The sequence below is a fragment of the Gadus macrocephalus genome, chromosome 22, assembly GCF_031168955.1.
Source record: "Gadus macrocephalus chromosome 22, ASM3116895v1".
NCBI lineage: Eukaryota > Metazoa > Chordata > Actinopteri > Gadiformes > Gadidae > Gadus > Gadus macrocephalus.
In genome coordinates this window covers 10,620,174-10,640,368 of record NC_082403.1, presented here as the reverse complement: position 1 = coordinate 10,640,368, position 20,195 = coordinate 10,620,174, and the positions used below count along the sequence as shown (strand labels likewise).

The following is a 20,195-nucleotide window of genomic DNA, read 5'->3' as shown; positions in this document are numbered from 1 at the left end:
TCTTTCCCGTTGACTGACTTGCCAAACGGCACTGATGCCACTATTGTGAGGGTGCACAACTGTGTGTGTGTGTGTGTGTGTGTGTGTGTGTGTGTGTGTGTGTGTGTGTACGGGTGGAGATCTCCAGACCTGAGGAGCCACCTTTGACTGGAGGTGGCCCCTGGGGGCAGAGAGAGAGAAAGAGAGAGAGAGAGAGAGAGAGAGAGAGAGAGAGAGAGAGAGAGGAGAGAGAGAGAGAGAGAGAGAGAGAGAGAGAGAGAGAGAGAGATGTATTTGAGTGGTGAAATAGGGACGTGAGAGAAAAAGAGGGACACAGCCAGCAGGGACATAGCTCGTAGCAGCTAGCTGCAGAGTTAGTCATATAACGTGAGAGGGAGGGGAGAGAGAATTAATAGGGACAAGAGTAGATTGGGCCTATCTCTCTCTGAATAAAGCCCACACAGAAAAGACGAGATGTAAATAACTAAACAAAGAGCAAACGTGTAGAAATGTGAACTGATGCCGTAAGCTTGTGCTAATAGAGGCTGAGCTGCGCTATGAATGCACAAACACCCCCAGGGCGAGAGAGTGAGAAAGAGAGAGAGAGCAAAAAAACACACAACAAAACCACAGAAAATAGAGAAACGCACACTACAGCGTCTGAAACGCAGCGCAAAAGTCCATCTTCTTTAAATAGAAGCAGAGAAACGAGAAGTGGGAAGAGTACGAGCAAAGAGGGAACAGAGACAGAGAGAGAGGACGTAGATTGCGAGAGAGAGCGAGGGAGAGAGAGAGAGAGAGAGAGAGAGAGAGAGAGAGAGAGAGAGAGAGAGCGAGAGAGAGAGAGAGAGAGAGAGAGAGAGAAAGAGAAAGGGAGGGAGAGAGAGAGAAAGGGAGGGAGAGAGAGAGAGAGAGCGAGAGCGAGAGAGAGAGAGAAAGGGAGAGAGACAACACGCGTTGCCCGGAAACTCACACTCTATGAAGTGGAGCAAGCCGAGGCACAATCATTATTGTAGCTGCAGCACCACTCCCCATCCTCAGCACACGTCACCCACAGAGAGAGAGCCAGAGACACGGAGAGGAGGACGGTAAGGATATCATATAGATACATCTCATCTATATATATATAGATGAGAGGAGGTCAGTGATGCTGGAGCGGTGCTGGAGCAGGTGTGGGAGTTGGTCATTGACAGACCCCCTGTTCTTTGAAGAGGGGCTGAGGTTCAGTTACTTATGTGCGGGGTTCAAAAGCAATGTTTTCCTTTGATTTCGTAGTGGTGAAGTCGGTCCGGTATTCTTACTGTGGCCATGGCTATTTTCTTATGATAATAAACTTGAATTATAGGATTTCAGATGGTAGAGATCGCAGGTACTTAGCTATTGTTAAGCGCTTTGAGTACGTGAAAAGCGCTATATAAATTGAATCTATTATTATTATTATTATTATTGTGAGGATTTGTATCAGTGTGTGTGCGTGTGTGTGTGTGTGTGTGTGTGTGTGTGTGTGTGTGTGTGTGTGTGTGTGTGTGTGTGTGTGTGTGTGTGTGTGTGTGTGTGTGAACATAATGGTGGCAGGGTGTTTTTCTCCACCTTCTCTACTGAGAGAGGGAATGAAGAGAGTGAGAGAGAGACAGAGACAGAGAGAGAGCGATGATATTACCAGGCCGACAGTATCCTGGCAACCATCAGTGCAGCACTGCTCTTGAGATGGACTTCATATTACTTCAGTCCTTGTGTGTGCGTGTGTGTGTGTTTGTGTGTGCGTGTGCATGTATGTGTTTGTGTGTATGGACCTCAATACATGGGCTACACACAGAACCACAACCACGCACACACACACACACACACACACACACACACACACACACACACACACACACACACACACACACACACACACACACACACACACACACACACACACACACACACACACACACTCACTATGTGTGTTCAGCATTTTACCATAGGCTGAATGTAAATCTCTGTCCAACTGCCTTTGAAATCACCTTGTCACCCTCGTTTTTTCAAATATTCATGGGATCAACTCAGACTCATACGGACGACCAGATGGTCAGCAGAAGATGTAAACTCAAGAAAGGGTGTATCGTATGCTGCTTCCACCCTGCTCTCTGTGCTACAGCTGTGACTCAGCAAGTAGATTGACTCCCCTCTCACGAAGTCCTTTCTTCTTTCAAATTGAATGACAATATTTAAAATATATATACTTTCTATTGGGCTCAACAGCATATAAATACAAAAGAGGCCTCCCAATAACCGAAAAACATGATTGTAATCTATTCCCTTTTTTTTTCTCTCTCTCTCTCTCTTGAAATCAGTGCTGCATTGCAACACACAATCTTGCTGAGTAACCGAAAAAGGTTTTTGTGTGTGTTTGTTTTTTAAATTCTAGCGGAATGTAGCATCTCGTAAACATGCTAATGCTAGCCATAAATCACCGGCTGCACAGGGAAATTGATAGGCCCCCGGCTGCTAGCTTACAGAGCACATAAATGTAAAGGATACCAGGGAGGAGGAAGTCAACCGGCCGTCACGGGCAGAGAACATAAGGAAAAGGGCACTTTCATTGCAAGGAGACACAAAGACTCTTCGAGGATACCTACTTTATTATGGACTCCCTTTTATGGAAGGCTCCACTTAGACATCCATCGTCGTTTATGGCTCTGGCTTGACACTAGCTGATATGCGAGGTTGACTCCTGGAGTCATTTTTTTTTTCCAGCTATCCGTCTATCTTTCTGGGGACGAGGCTCTGTAAGGGTCCATACATTTGAACAAGGCTCAGCCTGGGGTTCCACAAGCTGTGATCTAATAACGCTGTTCTCTCCATGGCTTTCACATACTTTTACCATGCTAACCCCGGTGGGAAATGGCATAATGTCCATCTCGAAGCGTGCCTGTATCGGGCGGCCGCGTTTCTATGGAGAGCATTAGCAGGGAGCCATTCATCTGTGGCAGGATGTTATTAGGTTAGCAAAGTAACGTAAATGGATCAAAACCGCTACTTAGCTCCGTAGTGACTTCTAACCAGCCAGCGAAAATAATTCACTGCTGTATTTACAGCGTTCCTAATTTAATCCTAATCTAATCTGATATATCGTTGCTCCGTAAATAAAATGCACATCACTGTCAGAGGCGGCCATTTATGAGTGCATGCGTTTGGTTTAAGATGTAGAGAAATAAGGCGAAAGGCTGGAGTTATGCAGCACAGAGTAGTGAAAAAAAGGACCAGGTCTATTCCAAACAGTCTGCTGACATGGTGACCCCTTCTAACCAGAGTTTCTCATGTTTACTCAAAGTACCTCATGTTCGGAGTGACATGTTTGGGGTGACCCGTCGGAGAATCCAATTATCGTAGTACCTACCAGAGCCGGTCACTACGCTCAGTACTTAGGGTTAGGGTGGTTGCTTGCTGGAAACATTTCCCTCCAACCGGGTTCCCAGCTCAGTTTGTGGGGTCGGAGAGTGGCGTATGCATCAGGATATATCTGTGGAAGAAGCGTATGGTTAGAAGAGGCGCTCCTGTGTGGTTCATCCGGGTTCTATGTACTGTATGCCTTTTGTTGTCTTCTCCCATCCAGGTTGCCAGCCATGGGGAACCTCATTAAGGTCCTTGGCAAGGATTTAGAGAACTGTCCGCATTTTTTCCTGGACTTTGAAAGTAAGTGCTCACTGGGTCGTTGTCTGTTTGGTGTTTCTGTCAGTGAGTGTGTGTGTGTGTGTGTGTGTGTGTGTGTGATATTTATGTATGTTTGTGTATGTGTGTATGAGTTTGTGTGTGTTTTTGTGTGTGTATGTGTGTATGACGTGGGCTGAAGGGGCAAGGGTTTGGAGGGAGAGATGTGTTTGATTGCGGGTTGTTGATTGGCTGACAGTGTCAGGAAGTGTTGTCGTGGCTTGTGGTGTGTCATCGTCAGAAACTTCTTTAGTCCCACTCTTTCAGCTGTGAAAAATACAAACCAAAAAATATTTATTAATGGGTGATTCAAATTGTATTCATCCTGCGTGGGCTTTAACACCCGTTAAAGTGGATGACAATTACCGCATTTCAACTCCCATTTAATGATCACGATTTCATCTTTCAAAACAAAGCTGGATAGTGTAAGAGTCGGATTAAAGAACCTCTGTGCTTGAATCGCCATGGGAACGTCACCCAGAACATACCTCGACCACGCCATCGTCATCATTGCACTCCCACCTCTCTCTCTCTCTCTCTCTCTCTTTCGAGTCCCCAGCCCAATACTTTCAGTCCTCACACACACACACACACACGCCCACATACACAAACACACCATGTGCCCACATACACAAGAACATGCACGCACACACCCACACAGAGAGACAGACACACAAAGATAGACAGACGGACCCTTACTCCCACCCCCGTCATCACCCAGAGTTGTATCCCTCCTCCCTCCTTCTGTTCCAGGGGGTCACCATGGGGAACGTCCTGAAAGTGCTGGCTTGCGCCGAACTTGAGCATGGCCCAATAGTTTTCCTAGACTTTGAACGTGAGACCATCCGCTTCTTATTTTGATTTTCTCTCATTCTTTAAGTTCTCCCTTTCTCCTCTGTTTGCTCTTCCTTTGTTGTAGATTTTTCAGTTTCCGTCAGTGTCCCATCATCATTTTCTCTTCCCATCGAGACATCCATTGCTCATGTTGCTCTCGCTCACGCTCTTCCCCCCTTTGATTGTTTTCCTTCTGATTGGCGCCCGAGGGACTGGCATCTGAAAGGCTCGTCTCCTTCCTTTGTCATTGCCGCCGCCGACTCGTTGTCGGTTGCGGTGACAGTGCAAGGAGCGAGATGAAAAATAAACGTTTGAAATTGGAAAATAAATGAAAAACACCCCTCTCCCCCTACCCCCATAACAGTTTTAACATCAAAATAAATCATGAATATAACGACAATAGAAGCAAAAGAAAATAAACCATTGCAACAATTAGGCCCCAATGAATGCCATGCCTTTATGCCTTTCTTTCAAACCCGCTATCCAATCTCCCGGTGTGCCCTCTTCAACGGCTATGTGTGCGACATGTGTGTGTGTGTGTGTGTGTGTGTGCATTTGTGTGTGTTTGCTTCTCTGTGTTACGCGTGTGTGTGTCCCTCATCCTTTCCTATCCAACCCGGTCAGTGAGGCCGGGGCCTGCTTAACCCCAACACACCGTCTTTCTAACCCCTGCTGACCAATGAAACGGTGGCCTTCCCACCATGTGACTGATTGTATTTTTTGTACCACCACAGCCGTGGGAGAAGTCATTTCACAGAAGAGGAGGGGGGGGGGGGGGGGGCACTTTATCTTTGACATAATGGTTTGTCCTTCCCACACCTCAAAACGAAGAGGTCGGAAGCATTTATACTGAAGAGATGACAAGCTCTGACCCATTCACCTACTCCTCTGTGCCCATGCATGAATACTCCTCCGCCGCTAAGAGAGAAAAGATATTGCTCACCTCGGTCGCAGCATACAGACCTTTGTCCAGAACGCTGTGAAACAGCCAACAGTCTGTCCGCACCAACCATTAACGGTGAAATTAGCTCACCGGAGCACTTTAATCCATAGGAGCTACATTTACATACTGAAATATCTTAATGCAGTGATAATGAGCATGGATGTTTTAACGTAGCTTCTTTGTGGACATTTTTTGTCGGTTACCATGGTTACCTGCGATGCGGGGAAACAAACAGATCCTAATGGATAATTCACTTTCTGCTGAAATGCCTGAGGGACACCATTAACAGAGGAAACAAACATAATACAGTAAATAAAAACACAGAGGAGCACACAATACCTCGACTAGGCAATACGATACCTCATTAACTGGGGTCATAAGTCTGTTCAGATTCATATTGCCGGTAATGTTTTGAGCTTGATCAAATATTCACAATATGGCTTATTTTCTAATTGTTTACACATTTAATCAAAACAGACTAATCACAGACCGGTAAAATTGGATAGATCAAGTCAACAGGTGTCAAAAACTAAATGGCAAAGCCTTTTGCAAATGAAGATTACATTGATACCACCAGTAATCTAGACAAAATCCTTATCTCTCCAACTGACAAAAACATGTTTAGGTCTCTGGTGTCTAGCTATCAAGTGCCAGATCCATCACTAGGCAATATCACTATGCGACCGAGTGTGCTTTTATTTTTTGTCTCTAATCTCTTCTGATTTTAATCTCTGAATCCGAGCAACAGTTTAAGGCCAGATCTGACCTCAGATGTGAACGGCCACCTAGTCTCAAATCAATTTACTTGATTGAGATTACCTCAATCCAATCTTATTTGATTATTTCAATTGATACACTACTCTTGGCTTATTTTAAAAGTGTTTAAACACTAATAATTTGACATTTGACTCTTTCATTCTATTCACTCTCTCCTCCCCCCAAACCCCCTCCTATCTCACTCTATTCCTTCCCATTATATCCTATACATTTTTGTTTACCTCTTGCCTTGCATCAATGTCTGGTTCCCTCTCCCCTCCCCCCCATCTTCCATCCTCCCCTTTCCCTCCCATTCAACCCCCCTCCCCCCCATCTTTACCTCCCCTCTTTTCCCTCCAATCCTCCTTCTTCCTTCTTCCCAATCCCTCTACCTTCCTTACTACTCCTCGACCTGCCGATCCCTCCCTGGTCTCTGCCTATCTTCCCCCTTCAACCCTGTCCCAGATGCCCAGCCCACGGAGGCAGAGACAGCTGTGTGGAACCAGGTCAGCGCTGTGCTGGAAGAGGCTCATGGGATACTGGCCGAGCTGCAGTCCTACAACGGAGCGGGCCAGGAGATACGAGAAGTGAGGACAGATTTGGCCCCCTGCCTTTTTTGGGGGTTTTCTTTTGTTGAGAAAACCTTTGAAATCGATGCACTGCAGCCAAATAAACCTCATCGACTTTATAATGCAGTTTTTCAAAGCTGCCTATCTCGACTTTTTGGTTAAACACATATCCTGGGAATTGTGACAAGAATGTATAAAGGAAAACATCGTTATGAATGCTGTTAAAAGCACCACAGCAAATAGTCAGACCTTGCATTTCAATTCACTCCTGCTGAAAGTTGACATCTTTCAGAAAAATAATTTCGGCATTCTAAATCATTCACAATGATTGTCAATGGGAGTCTGTGGCTTACAAAAGCAAACTTCCTTTTAGACTCTTCTTTTCCTTAATGAAAGTAGACACACGTCGTGTGGGTCAAACAAGCCTCTACAGTGTATCAACACTAACAGTTTACCAAGAAGCAGTGTTTCAGTCACCATGGAGGTGTAAGACAGTAAAGCTCTTTGTTCAGCTGCTTCCTCATAGCTATCAACTGCAAACACTAACACGTGTTACTGTGACATACTACTACCGTGATGTTTTGTTTTTATTATATTTGTACATTTTCCCTAGCTTGAGGTTATCTTTAATTGTCAACTATAGTTGAGACCCTGTGTGCTATCCTTTCTGCTTTGGTGAAAAAGTGTTGTGAGAGTGAAATCTAGCATGTACTATCAAACCTAAGACAAAACTTGTGCAAATCAATGTTCAATGGCGTAAACACAGTCTCACGCAGTGCAACAGAAAGTGTTGTTGCTGGAGAAGAAATGAAGAACCGGGAAAGCATTCCACAGCTTGTAGTATCAGACGGAAAAAAAATGTGTTTAAAATTAATATTAGTTTAACGTGTGTTTGTGTGTGTCTGTGTTGCTGCAGGCCATCCAGAATCCAGGCGACTTGGCCCTCCAGGAGAAGGCCTGGAACGCAGTCTGCCCCCTGGTGGCTAAACTGAAGCGCTTCTACGAGTTCTCCCTAAGACTGGGTTAGTGAGCACGGTCACACACACACACACACACACACACACACACACACACACACACACACACACACACACACACACACACACACACACACACACACACACACACACACACACACACACACACACACACACACACACACACACTTCCATTGTATGCACTGAGGGGTGAGGTTAGGAGAGATGAAAGTAGAGCAACAGAGAAATGAGGAGAGATGAGAGAAGAGAGTAGTTCTGCAACGGTTGCCGTGGTAACTCCACAAGGAATGGTCTGAGTCAAGCAGTGTTCCATACCAGCATCGCCATCATCGGCTGAAAGAAAAATCGCAAACACACACATAAACGCACTCACACACACACTCACACACACACACACACACACACACACAACACATATATACACACACATACACACAGTCACACACACACTCCCCTCCTGAGTCCCCTGCAGCCTGACCTAGTAGGAAGGCAGTGGTTGCTATGGAAACGGGGAAACATGGTTGTGAGGCGGAGTGCGTATGGGCAGAGGAATCTGTTTAAGCAGCCACCGCCTCTGCACAGGAAGCTGATAACAACCCCACCCCCACCACCCCACCCAACACCACCACCAACACCCCACCTCCCCTTACACTACCCCATCCAACACCAACACCACCCAATCCAGCACCACCCAAGCCACTGAACACGGGCAGCAGCACACCGCTCCTCAGCATCCAGGGTAACAAGCAGGGGCCTTGCTAATAATTAATGCTAATGTATCTGTGATCTATCATTCATGTCTGCCCTAAACTCACTTTGTGCAGACGGTGCTTTGTCTTTGCTTTTTAACACGCAAACGACACGAGAATGAGAAAGGATCAAACATCAAGGTTGAGCCTCATGTCGCACACATAGATCGGAGAATCACAATCGCACAAGCACACTCTCTCCTCTCCTCTCTGCCCATAAAGCTCCATCACATCCTCCCCAAACGGAGAGAAACCGATGCCAAGGGTTGTGTTTTTCCCCACACTAGTCAGGGCTGCCCTTTCCCGATAATGTGCATCCGTTTTGGGTGGGTGGTGCTAGCTGCCTGCTGAACCCAGAGGCGGCCACAGCAGGAGGGGGGGGGGGAGGAGGAGTGATGCCTGGACCTTTAGATGAAACGCGGCAGGGCTGTATTTATAGCAGGCCTCCATGCATATTGAATGAGGAGGAGAGGGGAGGCTCCCTCTCTCAAGGGGCGGGCGGACAGGACCAACTGTCTACTGAGCAGGAGGCTTGGGTGTGTGTGTGTGTGTGTGTGTGTGTGTGTGTGTGTGTGTGTGTGTGTGTGTGTGTGTGTGTGTGTGTGTGTGTGTGTGTGTGTGTGTGTGTGTGTGTGTGTGTGTGTGTGTGTGTGTGTGTGTGTGTGCGTGTTTGGGTGTGTGTGTGTGTGTGTGTGTGAATGTGATGGACAGTCATAAAGAAGGATCCTGCTCTTACGTTCTGCCCACTTAGCGTCTATATCATCGTCCTTAGCCATCCCTTCCAGGAGGGAACCCTCTGTCAAGGCTTCTCCTTCTCCCACTGGCCTCTGGGGAGTTTCTCCTCCTGGTCCTTTTGAGGGGTTAAGGGTTATTCCCAATCAGGAGATCTTTATTCTCCATGATTGGTCATTCTTTCTGCAGCGGGCCCACACAACAGCACAAATACATGACACACACGTTGTCCTTAAACAAAACAAATGCAAAAGTAAAGCAGAGCTTGAATACAAATACAGGATGTCCTAAATGAGGTCAGGTCGTGAAGCCCTTTGAGGATGTGTTAAAGGGCTGTATCAATGAACTCGGCCTGCATCAGGGATCACAGCTGGCATTAAACCAGCAATGTATTACCACCCATTGCCACATAAGCACTCCCAGACTGATAATACCAACTCCCACATGCCTTGCTATCATTATTATTCTCATGTTGGGTGTCGTCTTTGCTGTCCAGACTTTGAACTGCACTGTGCAACATGTAAGTAAGTAAATAACTAGTGAACAACTAATGTCATCTCTCTCATTTTTGTTTGTGTTTTCTCCTGTGTGCGTGTGTGTGTGTTCTCCTGTGTGTGTGTGTGTGTGTGTGTTCTTCTGTGTGTGTGTGTGTGTGTTCTTCTGTGTGTGTGTGTGTGTGTGTGTGTGTGTGTGTGTGTGTGTGTGTGTGTGTGTGTGTGTGTGTGTGTGTAGAGAACGCCCTACGGAGCCTGCTGGAGGCGCTCACGAGCCCCCCCTACGCCCCCATGCAGCACCTGGAGCGAGAGCAGGCCCTGGCCAAGCAGTTTGCTGAGATCCTGCACTTCACGCTCAGCTTTGATGAGTTAAAGGTGCGACACCAACCTGAGGAGAATCATTAACAGGAGCACTTAAAGGTGCTCTAGGAAACTTTCAAGAGCTATCATTTGAGAGCAGTCTGTAAGAAATGGCATAGCAAATGAGTGCTACTGCTATTAGCGAGTGAAATGCAATGTGAAAATACCTTTTTGAGACTTGACTGCGCTTGTATCTGTATGAGACAATTATGATTTAAGACTGCCCCCAGCTCATTTCTTACCAATCAGGGCAGCGTTTCTATATCAACCATTTTCTCAGTTGTGTAAAAATAAAAAATGTATAGGGAAAGTGATGAGACGTTTATTGAGCTGTATTTACAAAATCACTCTCTCTCTTTGCGACTCTCAAATCAGCACCTTTAAACCCACAGAGAATAGTGATGTTGACGGAGTTTCTTATATCTCCCCTGCTGTGTAGATGACAAACCCGGCCATACAGAATGACTTCAGCTACTACAGGAGGACTATCAGCAGGAACCGGCTCAACAACCAGCAGGTGAGCCCTCCAATCAGTCTTAAAGTGCATTTCTCTTTAATGGCCAATCTCTTTGATCAACGTCTGCCAAATTCCTTTAATCTGCGTTTGAAATATCCTTTTGAAAACATGCATGAGGATTTCTTTTAACAAATCCCAAAAATATTTTGGGATAATATTTTTCCATGGGCAGTTGGAAGCTGAGAATGAGGTGAACAACGAGATGGCCAATCGAATGTCTTTGTTCTACGCTGAGGCCACGCCCATGCTGAAGACTCTGAGCAACGCCACCACCAAGTTTGTTTCAGAGGTACGTTTGCCAAATAATGCACTGCAGCTGAAATAAGAGGATTAAAATAGCATTTACTTTCCATTCTTATTTAATCTTTACTTATATTTTATTGCAAAGCTCCAATGTTTCTTCTAACTCTAGTTTTCCACACGACACATTGACAATATGCCTGACTTTAAAGTAACAGTTTTTAATTCATAAAAATGTTGATCAAACAAACGTATTAACACATTAACAAAGTAAACATGTTGAAATAATATCATGACTTACAATTAACTGATGAGTTTCTAATATCTATAACAAGATAAGTAATAAGTATGTAACGCTTAATGCATTTAACAATAACGACTAAGCAAACTGAAATATATTATCCTAGTGAACTCTGTCTCCTCCTAGTGGCAGTTCCTTGACTAGTCTCCAATAGGCTACAATATGCAGCGTGATTCACCCTCAGTTCACCGATGTATCGACGATCACGTGTGCGGTGTGCTGTTACGTTGCAGAACAAGACCTTGCCAATAGAGGACACCACAGACTGCCTGAGCACCATGGCGTGCGTATGCCGGGTCATGCTGGAGACTCCGTGAGTTTCCACTGTCTTCTCCTTTCCCCCCCATCTCTCTTTATGAAGGTCGAAAGGGTTGAGTCCAATTCAAGGTCAATGAGCACTAATGAAAACCTTTGATACACTGAGGACATGGTAATGAGGAGCTAGCATGAATAAATCCAATCAGCGTGTGATCTTCATGCCTGGGCCTGAGCTTTATACTTCACGTTGTCTTGTGAGTTATGAAACCGCCATTGATTTGCAGCGCTTATTGCATTAAGAGCTTCAAAACGGCGGTCACATCTTTTTCTCAGACACTTTGGCGCTATTATCCCTCTCTCTCAAATCCAATTATAATCTCTCTCTCTCTCTCTCTCTCTCTCTCTCTCTCTCTCTCTCTCTCTCTCTCTCTCTCTCTCTCTCTCTCTCTCTCTCTCTCTCTCTCTCTCTCTCTCTCTCTCTCTCTCTCTCTCTAGTGAGTATCGCTGTCGCTTCACCAACACAGACACCATGCTCTTCTGTATGAGGGTGATGGTGGGCGTCATCATCCTCTACGACCACGTCCACCCCGTCGGGGCCTTCGCCAAGACCTCCAAAATTGACGTGAGTGACGAGGGACACGTACACACAAACACACACACACACGGTATGTGCGGTTGGATATGAGTGCCTGTATGTGTGTGCGTGTTTATGAGTGTGCACGCACATGCGTCACGCACATGCGTGTTTCTGCGTGAAGAGGTCTGAGGTGACTGACCTTCTCTGGGCCCCGGTATGTCGTCTGTCTGTGCCTCCTCAGATGAAGGGCTGCATCAAGGTGCTGAAAGAGCAGCCATCCAACAGCGTGGAGGGACTCCTGAACGCACTGAGGTGGGTGTGCATGCACCGCCACACACACTGAGGGACAGAGAGGCCGAGATGGACAGATATAGATGAAACGGAACCCACACACACAGATGGACAGATATAGATGTGACTGAGACGGACCACACACACACACACACACACACACACACACACACACACACACACACACACACACACACACACACACACACACGCACACACACACACACACACACGACACACCATGAGAGAAAGTGAAAAAGACTGGCTTAGCTTGACAGAGAAAGAAAGACCCGAAAAGACTAGCACTAGAAATAGATATGGCAGTACTGGGACACATAGATGGGAGGAAGAGGAAATCCTCAAACAATTATTGAGATAAGTATCCATCCTCTTCATGACCTCCTATGCTTACCCTTCCTCTCTATCCTCCTCTTCCTCCCCCAGGTACACAACAAGACATCTAAACGATGACAGCACCTCCAAACAAATCAGGGCCCTCCTGCAATGAGTGATGGAGAGGAGGAGGAGGAGGTGGAGGGGTAACAGGAGGTGCAGAAGGAGGAGGAGCTAAGGCTAGCACCAATGGACACCCTGATTGTTTACAGCAAAAAGGAAGGAGGAAAAAAATATCTAAATGATCCCCAGGTTGAAAAAAATAGTTAATACAGACCTGATGATAAAAGGAGGAAAAGGGAAATAATTATATATATTTATTGTCAGCTGTCCATCATTCTGTCTCTCATTTTGTAAAACAGAAAACGCCAGAAAAGAAAAACTATAAATATATATTAGAAAAGTGCAAGGCAGGGGAACACGCAAGATTAAAATAGGTAGGATCTAAGAATGAAAAGGAAGCTATACTGCAACATGTAAAATATAATGAAAAGGTCAGAGTCACAGACAAACTACACTTTACATATTTTTAAAAACAATAAAAACGGTCATATTGCAATGGTAGTCCGAGGAGTATTTTTGCAGTTTAAAACAAAACCACAAAACAAAACCCACGAGATATTGAGGTCGGGCGAGCATTCCGAACTTTTAGCCTTGCACGCTTCCCTCAACGAGTGGGCCACGAACGGCAGGTTTGGAACGCAGCCAAAGTCTCCCCTCTCGTCCGTCTTCTCCCCGTCTCTCTTGATCTCCCTCGGTCTCCAGCGCTCATCCAGGTGAACGTGAAAGCAATGTGAAGGACGATGTCCGGAGATGTGCTTCCACCGGCCGTCATCTTATATCTTCGTACAACCAACAAAAGGTTAACAAAATCCTTGACGGTACGGAGACGGCGAGAAAAAGCGTACTACTTTTTTATTTTCAAAACGCATCTTGTTTTCCATGCACAGCGCCTCTTCCTCGTCGTGTCTCTCGCTTGTTTCGTGGCCCGGGAAGAAGCAGTTAGCCGCGTGGTCCATTGCCCTATCCGCTATACCTAAAGCTATCTACTGCTAAACATCACCGGAAGTCGTTTTTGGGCTCCGTTACCTTGAATCATCATTCTCTCGCTCTCTTCCATGGTGCTATGGTGGTTAATGCCCATTAATAATAGCTCATCAGAAATCGTTTGGCGTTAATAGCAGTGAGAGGCAATTTCATCCATCTGTGCTGATTTATTGAATGTGGGGAAATCACTTGTCTGCATAAGTGGCTGTCAGTGTCACACTCCCTTTTGGCTTTTAGTGCGTTCTGGGATTTCAGGGCAGACATGCTAATACTATTCACCCTGTTACCCTCTTTGGCGGTGACTACTACTCAACATGCCCTCTTTGGAGTTGTGTTTCGATCCCTGGATGCTGATTTACCCGTCCCTCGAAGCCATCAAGGCCAAAACAAGGCCTGCATGATGGCGTAGGCCTACAGATCTCCCTTGAGTCAGTAGTTGGAATGAGGGAAATTTAAAGTTCGGCTTCTTGGCTGAAGAAAGCCCATTGAGATGGCGAAAATCGATGTGTTGAGGACCGATCAGCAAGAACCGGCCTGTGAGCCAATCGGAACACAAAGTCAGTAATTAAGAGACGGGGGGACAACCAGACCTTAGCGGGGACAGCAGAGAATGTTGCACTGGGACAAACCCACAGCACCCACACTACTTCATGCGGTGCCAAAGCGGATTCATCAACACTCTGACATGCCCGGGCCGTGAAGGGTGGGGGTGGTCAGGATAAATAAAACCGCTGACACACGCAATGTCTCACGCGCGCACACACGCAAACAAAGGAGAGATGGCTGCGTTGGAGAACAGAGGAGAGGTGCTTCCCTCAGACATTACTAGTCACACCCGACAGGAGAGGGGGCGATTGTCCACAAGTAAAACAAAAAAATAACTAAAAGATTGTTTTCAGACAAGGTTGATGAAGAATTAAGAAAAGTGATTGAATAAATGTTTATTTAAAAAGCTAATGAAAAAAAGAAAAATCAGAAAAATTTAAAACAAGTGCTGTACTTTGGATGTCTATAGCCCTTAGTCTGACTTCATTTGATCTTGAAATATATTTTATATACAGGGGTATGTGCACAAGCATATTCTGTATAAATATATAGATGGCATGTTGTAAAAGTTCTGACAAAATTTGTAAATAAGGTGTTTTTATTCATTTTTAATTGTTCAGTGACGCTGAAATTGAGTATGTGTTGTCTCTCAGAAAATCCCATGCGTTTGGCTTGGACCACCATCAGATTTGCCATAGTTTTTGGTTTCAGAATTCCAATGTAATAATGGTCAATGGAATTGCAGGGGGGAGGGGGGGGCAGTCCATTTGCTTGTTATTTTGTACATTTTGTGCAACAATAAACTTGTCATTTATTACATTCAACCAATGATGTTGTCCTGTTTTTGCTACAGCAATAAGAGCTGTAGTAGCATAGCAATATGATATATGCATTGTTCCGTCCACACCAACAGCACGATGAAGGAGTGTCAGAGAATATAATGGAATCATTGGAAACAGGTGGTTTCCTTTTTAGAATGTATGATTCTTTAAAATTCATAATAAACCAGGATACATGCCCTTATACCACCAATATTATCAATGGGAGGGATAATACGAACAGAACCTAGATGTAACAGGGTAGATCTAGACCCGGGTAGATTCTGGAGACTAGGAATCAAAACATCTGCCACTATGAAGGATTTTGACATCCAAGTAGGCAATTATGTAATCAAAGGACCATAGCATCATAAAGATTGCAGTTTAGGAATGTCTAAATATTATGTTACTCCTACAAATAACATACTAAATGATATTTAGGGATACCACAACATATGTTGATGCAGTGAAGGCCAGGTCTTACAGGAATTGGGGCCATTATATAACAATTGCAGCTGAAGCACGAATTACATTGTGCAAACTTATGCTACCTTCTAAAATGTCTGTTCAAGTAAATGGCTGTATTTACACATTTTAACTGATCCAAGCACATGGCACTGCAAGCCTTTCATGTTGGCCATGTTAATGCAATCGATAAATGTTATTTCCATCTTTACCACAAGATGGAGCCAACAGATAAAGTTAAAATAATATGACCCCAGATGAACGCCAATTTGTAAAAATAATGGCCAATTGGAAGAGCCTTCCACTCCTCTAGCAACATATTAATAGTAATTAATAATCATTAGTAATTGTATTGGTAAACTGCTTCAATTATTGGTAATTGATATACAAATATATAAAGGCAAATCCAATGTCACCACTATAATGTCGCACTTTTTGAGTTGGTTTGGCAGCATGGCAGATATCAGCAGCACTTTAAGTGTAACACTGTGGCTGCAGCGCACAGTAATAAGCTATGTAAAGTACTCCATGTTAAGATGGTGTGTATGTTGAGGCGCTGGTCCTGGCGCTCTGGAAGAGTCAGGGAGTAGCAGGGGGGGGGGGGGGGGGGGGGGGGGGCACGCCGCCATGTAGGCCAGGGGGACACAGGAGAGTGTGAGCGGAGTTAAATGTGGAAAAGGAGAGCAGCAACAGGCCACGTGCTTCTCATATGCACCATCCTCTTATAAGGGTATCGCTCCCAGAGCCCATACACATATAATACTATCTATGTTGTATTATGCAAGCGACCAAGCCGTGATGCATAGGGAAGCACTTGCGTTAAACAATAACAGTGGCAGAGAGGGGACAACTTGTTTAGAAAGCAGCCAGATAAATCACAGAGAGAGATGGGAGCGAAGAAGTGGGAGAAGGAAGAAGCCTAGGTATGCACGCATCTGCATTCAATAACGCGTGTGTGTGTGCATGTAATAACTCTTCTATCCATCTATCTATATGGTATGACCTGAGCTACACAGAACCTCACAAGCAAAGTGTGTCGGGCTGTTTAGTGTTTCCCGTCCAAATGACAACACATTCAACTGGTATAAAGTGTTTTTTATTTTCCCGCTCACAACTGAATTTCCGTTCACCGCCTGGTTCCGTTCATCATGGACCCATGAAAGGTCTAAAGACAAGGCGTGTTGGGCTCCCTGCTGAAGGAGTACCCAGCCCCTACTCTCTCTTTAACGACCTGTATCTGTATTCACTGCAGGGGGCTGGGGTGAAAGGCCTTTCTAAATGACTTAAACATTAAACAGTGACAGTGGGGGCTGCAGGCAGGTGATATCCATAATTACACCACACAGCGAGTGGAGTGCAGAAAAAAATATCTGTTTACCAAGCATTATAGTAAAGTCCAGGGGAGGGGAAGCTGTTGAACGATTAAACGCTGTTAATAGTCAAAGCAGCTCCGCTCCTGTGGAATGTTTTACAAATAACCCCTGCTGGTATTGTCAGTTGTCAACTGTTTTTCAAGGAGTTCACCACGCACACACACACAGAAAGAACCGAAAGACGAACACACACACACACACACACACACACACACACACACACACACACACACACACACACACACACACACACACACACACACACACACACACACACACAGAAAGAACCAACCCACACACACTTTTATCACAGGGTATGGCCAAACAAAACGGTGCGATTAACTGCTAACTGCCCTTTGAAGAGGCGGGAACATCTTATCAAAGACAAGCGCTTTGCCACCATTTGCCAAACAATCCCGGGCTGGACGAGAAGTGAGCCAGCACACACTCATTCATTCCTTCACATACTATATGAATGCAAATATTCCATCATATCAGCGGTCAGATTTACACTGCAATGCAAATCAGGACCGCATTACCAACCGTCGCACATGTGTAGGGTATAATACACACACACACACACACCACTGGAGTGGGGGTGTACACCCGGACAATGAAGGAGTTGTATACCTGGTCCTCTCATTGGTTCAATCGTTCATTTAATTTCCTTTGTATTGTTATTTTAGGTGCTTTATGTATGGGGGGTCAGGAGGGCATACGGCATAAGGGAGGGAGAAGCATGGGTTATGACGCACCTCGTGGATAGAGGGGGCATGTACAGGACACACACATAATAACAATACACACGTCATCGCAATATTTACAACGGAAATCTGTTGAGCTCAAAGGAGATGTGGATGGTATAGAAGAGAAGGGATGGCAACACAGGATGAGTCTAGATGTGCGTAACACAGAGGGTATCATTATCCTCTTCATCCTTATCCTCCCATGAGGGGTAAAGCCCATCTCTAGGGACCCCCCCCCAAGCCCACCAGTGAGGTGCACCTTGTTTGAGCAAAAGATTAATGGAAAAGTGTGTGTTAGACCCTACAGCCCCACTACAAAAAATTGGTGGGGCTGGTCGTGGGGGGGTAGGGTTAAACTGGGGAAAAGAAAGGAGCAAAGGATTCAGGGTGTGCACACTGAGAATATAAAAGGAACTTAATAAAGGAAAGAGTGGTGAAACACTTCCCGTGGAAAATGTGTTCATCTTGTGCTTGGTAGGCCTAAATGATTCAAGGTGCGCTGCAGATCCGAGCCTGTTACTTGCAGAAAAAAGAGAAAAAATAAAGTTTCATTAGGTGAGCCGGGACGAGATTGGGGTGGATTCTGTAGAGCGGTTCCCATGTTATTATAGGTTACCCCCAACTTCTGTAGCTTGGATGTAAGCTGCAGAGCATATATGTTGAATGCAAAAACATTATCTTATGTTCGTAAATGTTATGCCTCACAAACAAATGCATTCGATCGATTAGAGTAAAAAAAAAGAAGAAATTCCCATTGATTCGTCATTGATCGTTTTTGTTTCTCGACAGAGTCTTGGACGTATATCACGCCCCTACGAAGCTCAATTTAAGTCAGCGTATATGACTTATAATAGAGATCTTTGTTTTAAACCGAGCCGGACAATGTATTTGCGCAACAGCTGCTTGCCCTTGCAGACAAGATTTACAAGGTTACATAAGATGCTGAAAACATGCGTGAAACATGTGATTCCTTTCCCTCTCTCTTAAACACATACACACACACACGCTCTCTTGATCCCATCAGCCTTTCAGCTCCGTGGCGGGGAAGGAGTTAAATACTGCGGAGGGGGAGGACCCAAGGCCGGGTGTTATTTGCATATCGGGCGGGAAGCGCTGCCTCTTGTTGTCACTACCCAGACGAGACTCCGCCCCCTAAATGACCGCACTGGCGGGAAAAGCAGGCACCAGTGCAAAGCCACTTGGAGCTGCAAGAATAGCCGTGCACGCGCAGACACACACCCACACGAACAGTCTGTTACACACATAACTCGATCGCTCTTTCACTCATACCGAGCCATGCAAACACACACTCTCCCGCGCTCTCTCTCTTACACTCATAATTTGCCACACACACGTGCTTCTTTCTCTTTCACTGTATCTAAAAGACAGATACACTCATAAAGAGAATGCATGTTACACTTTGGAAAGACAAAAAGGGGAAGAGGAGGCAAAGAGAGGGAAGAAAGAGCAAACTAAATAGGAAATGTAAGAGAAACAGAGCAATCATTATCTCGACTGCCATCCAACACACACAGTCAACTTACACACACAAACACACACATACTATATGTCGTGCAGTGAAACAATAACATGTATTGTATGGCATTTACCAAGATAATATAGAGTGAACCCAAAAATATTCAGCCCTATTCTGAAACAATGCCTCCCAACAATGGTAGCACACTGTAGTCAAAGCTTTTACAATGTGTGCGTGTGTGCGTGCGTGCGTGCGTGCGTGCGTGCGTGCGTGTGTGTGTGTGTGTGTGTGTGTGTCCCCTAATAAGCTGTGGCCTGGGAAACAGGTTCAGTGGGCTGTTGGAAAAACAGGAAGATATAGTCATGCTCTGAATCGGGGAGGAGTGTGTGCACGTGTGTATGTATGTGCACGTGTGTATGTATGTGCACGTGTGTATGTATGTGCACGTATGTGTGCCTGGGTGTGTGTGAGAGACAGAGAGTGGGGATGGAGGGCTGTACCGACCGGCCCCCGCATTGCATAACATGGCAGGAAATATGCAGCAGGGAGAGAGAGGGAGAGGGGGAGAGAGGGAGAGAGGGAGAGAGGCCGAGGGAGCGAGAGGGAGAGATAGAGGGAGGTCTATAAACAAGGACCCCTGTGTACACCACACCTATGACAGCGCCCTAAAGGCCCTTCATATCAAATCAGCTCTCTTTCTCTCCCTCACTTTCTCTCTCGCGCACAAACTCACTCAGCCCACATCCTGCCATATCACTCACAAGGGGGACCGCAGGAGCCAGACAGAGCGAGAGAGAGAGAGCGATACAAAGACAGAGCGAGAGAGAGACAAATACAGAGAAACAGAGATCAACTGCGTAGCGAAAGATAAACTCACTGAACCCAGGGCCCGTGGACTAAATAACACACACACACCAATGTCGGGCATCAATAAGTGATAGGCTGCTGATAGCAGCTAATGCAAGGCATCAAACACCAACACCAAGAGGAAATGTACCAGAGACTCACAGCTTCCTGAGTCAGACAACACAGCCCT

General features: G+C 45.5%; 1 protein-coding gene and 1 long non-coding RNA gene across 4 annotated transcripts in view; one reads left to right on the top strand and one right to left on the bottom strand.

The window, feature by feature from the left end:
- The window catches only part of LOC132451048 (uncharacterized), an 82,767-nt gene that overhangs the window by 32,526 nt on the left and 30,046 nt on the right, over positions 1-20,195 (bottom strand). The gene's annotated exons all lie outside the window — the stretch shown is intronic.
- Positions 904-13,246, top strand: fam49al (family with sequence similarity 49 member A, like). 3 transcript variants are annotated; one of them, XM_060043276.1, is made up of 12 exons: positions 1,021-1,067; positions 3,581-3,660; positions 4,429-4,510; positions 6,674-6,795; positions 7,694-7,799; positions 9,989-10,125; positions 10,550-10,627; positions 10,800-10,916; positions 11,402-11,481; positions 11,922-12,048; positions 12,245-12,315; positions 12,739-13,246. In XM_060043276.1, the coding sequence occupies exons 3-12, from the start codon at positions 4,438-4,440 to the stop codon at positions 12,800-12,802; spliced, it is 975 nt and encodes a 324-aa protein (XP_059899259.1). In that variant the 5' UTR covers positions 1,021-1,067; positions 3,581-3,660; positions 4,429-4,437; the 3' UTR covers positions 12,803-13,246. The 3 variants fall into 3 exon arrangements, with proteins under 3 accessions (XP_059899258.1, XP_059899261.1, XP_059899259.1); XM_060043275.1 differs by lacking the exon at positions 4,429-4,510 and having other exon boundaries at positions 904-1,067; XM_060043278.1 differs by lacking the exon at positions 3,581-3,660 and having other exon boundaries at positions 928-1,067.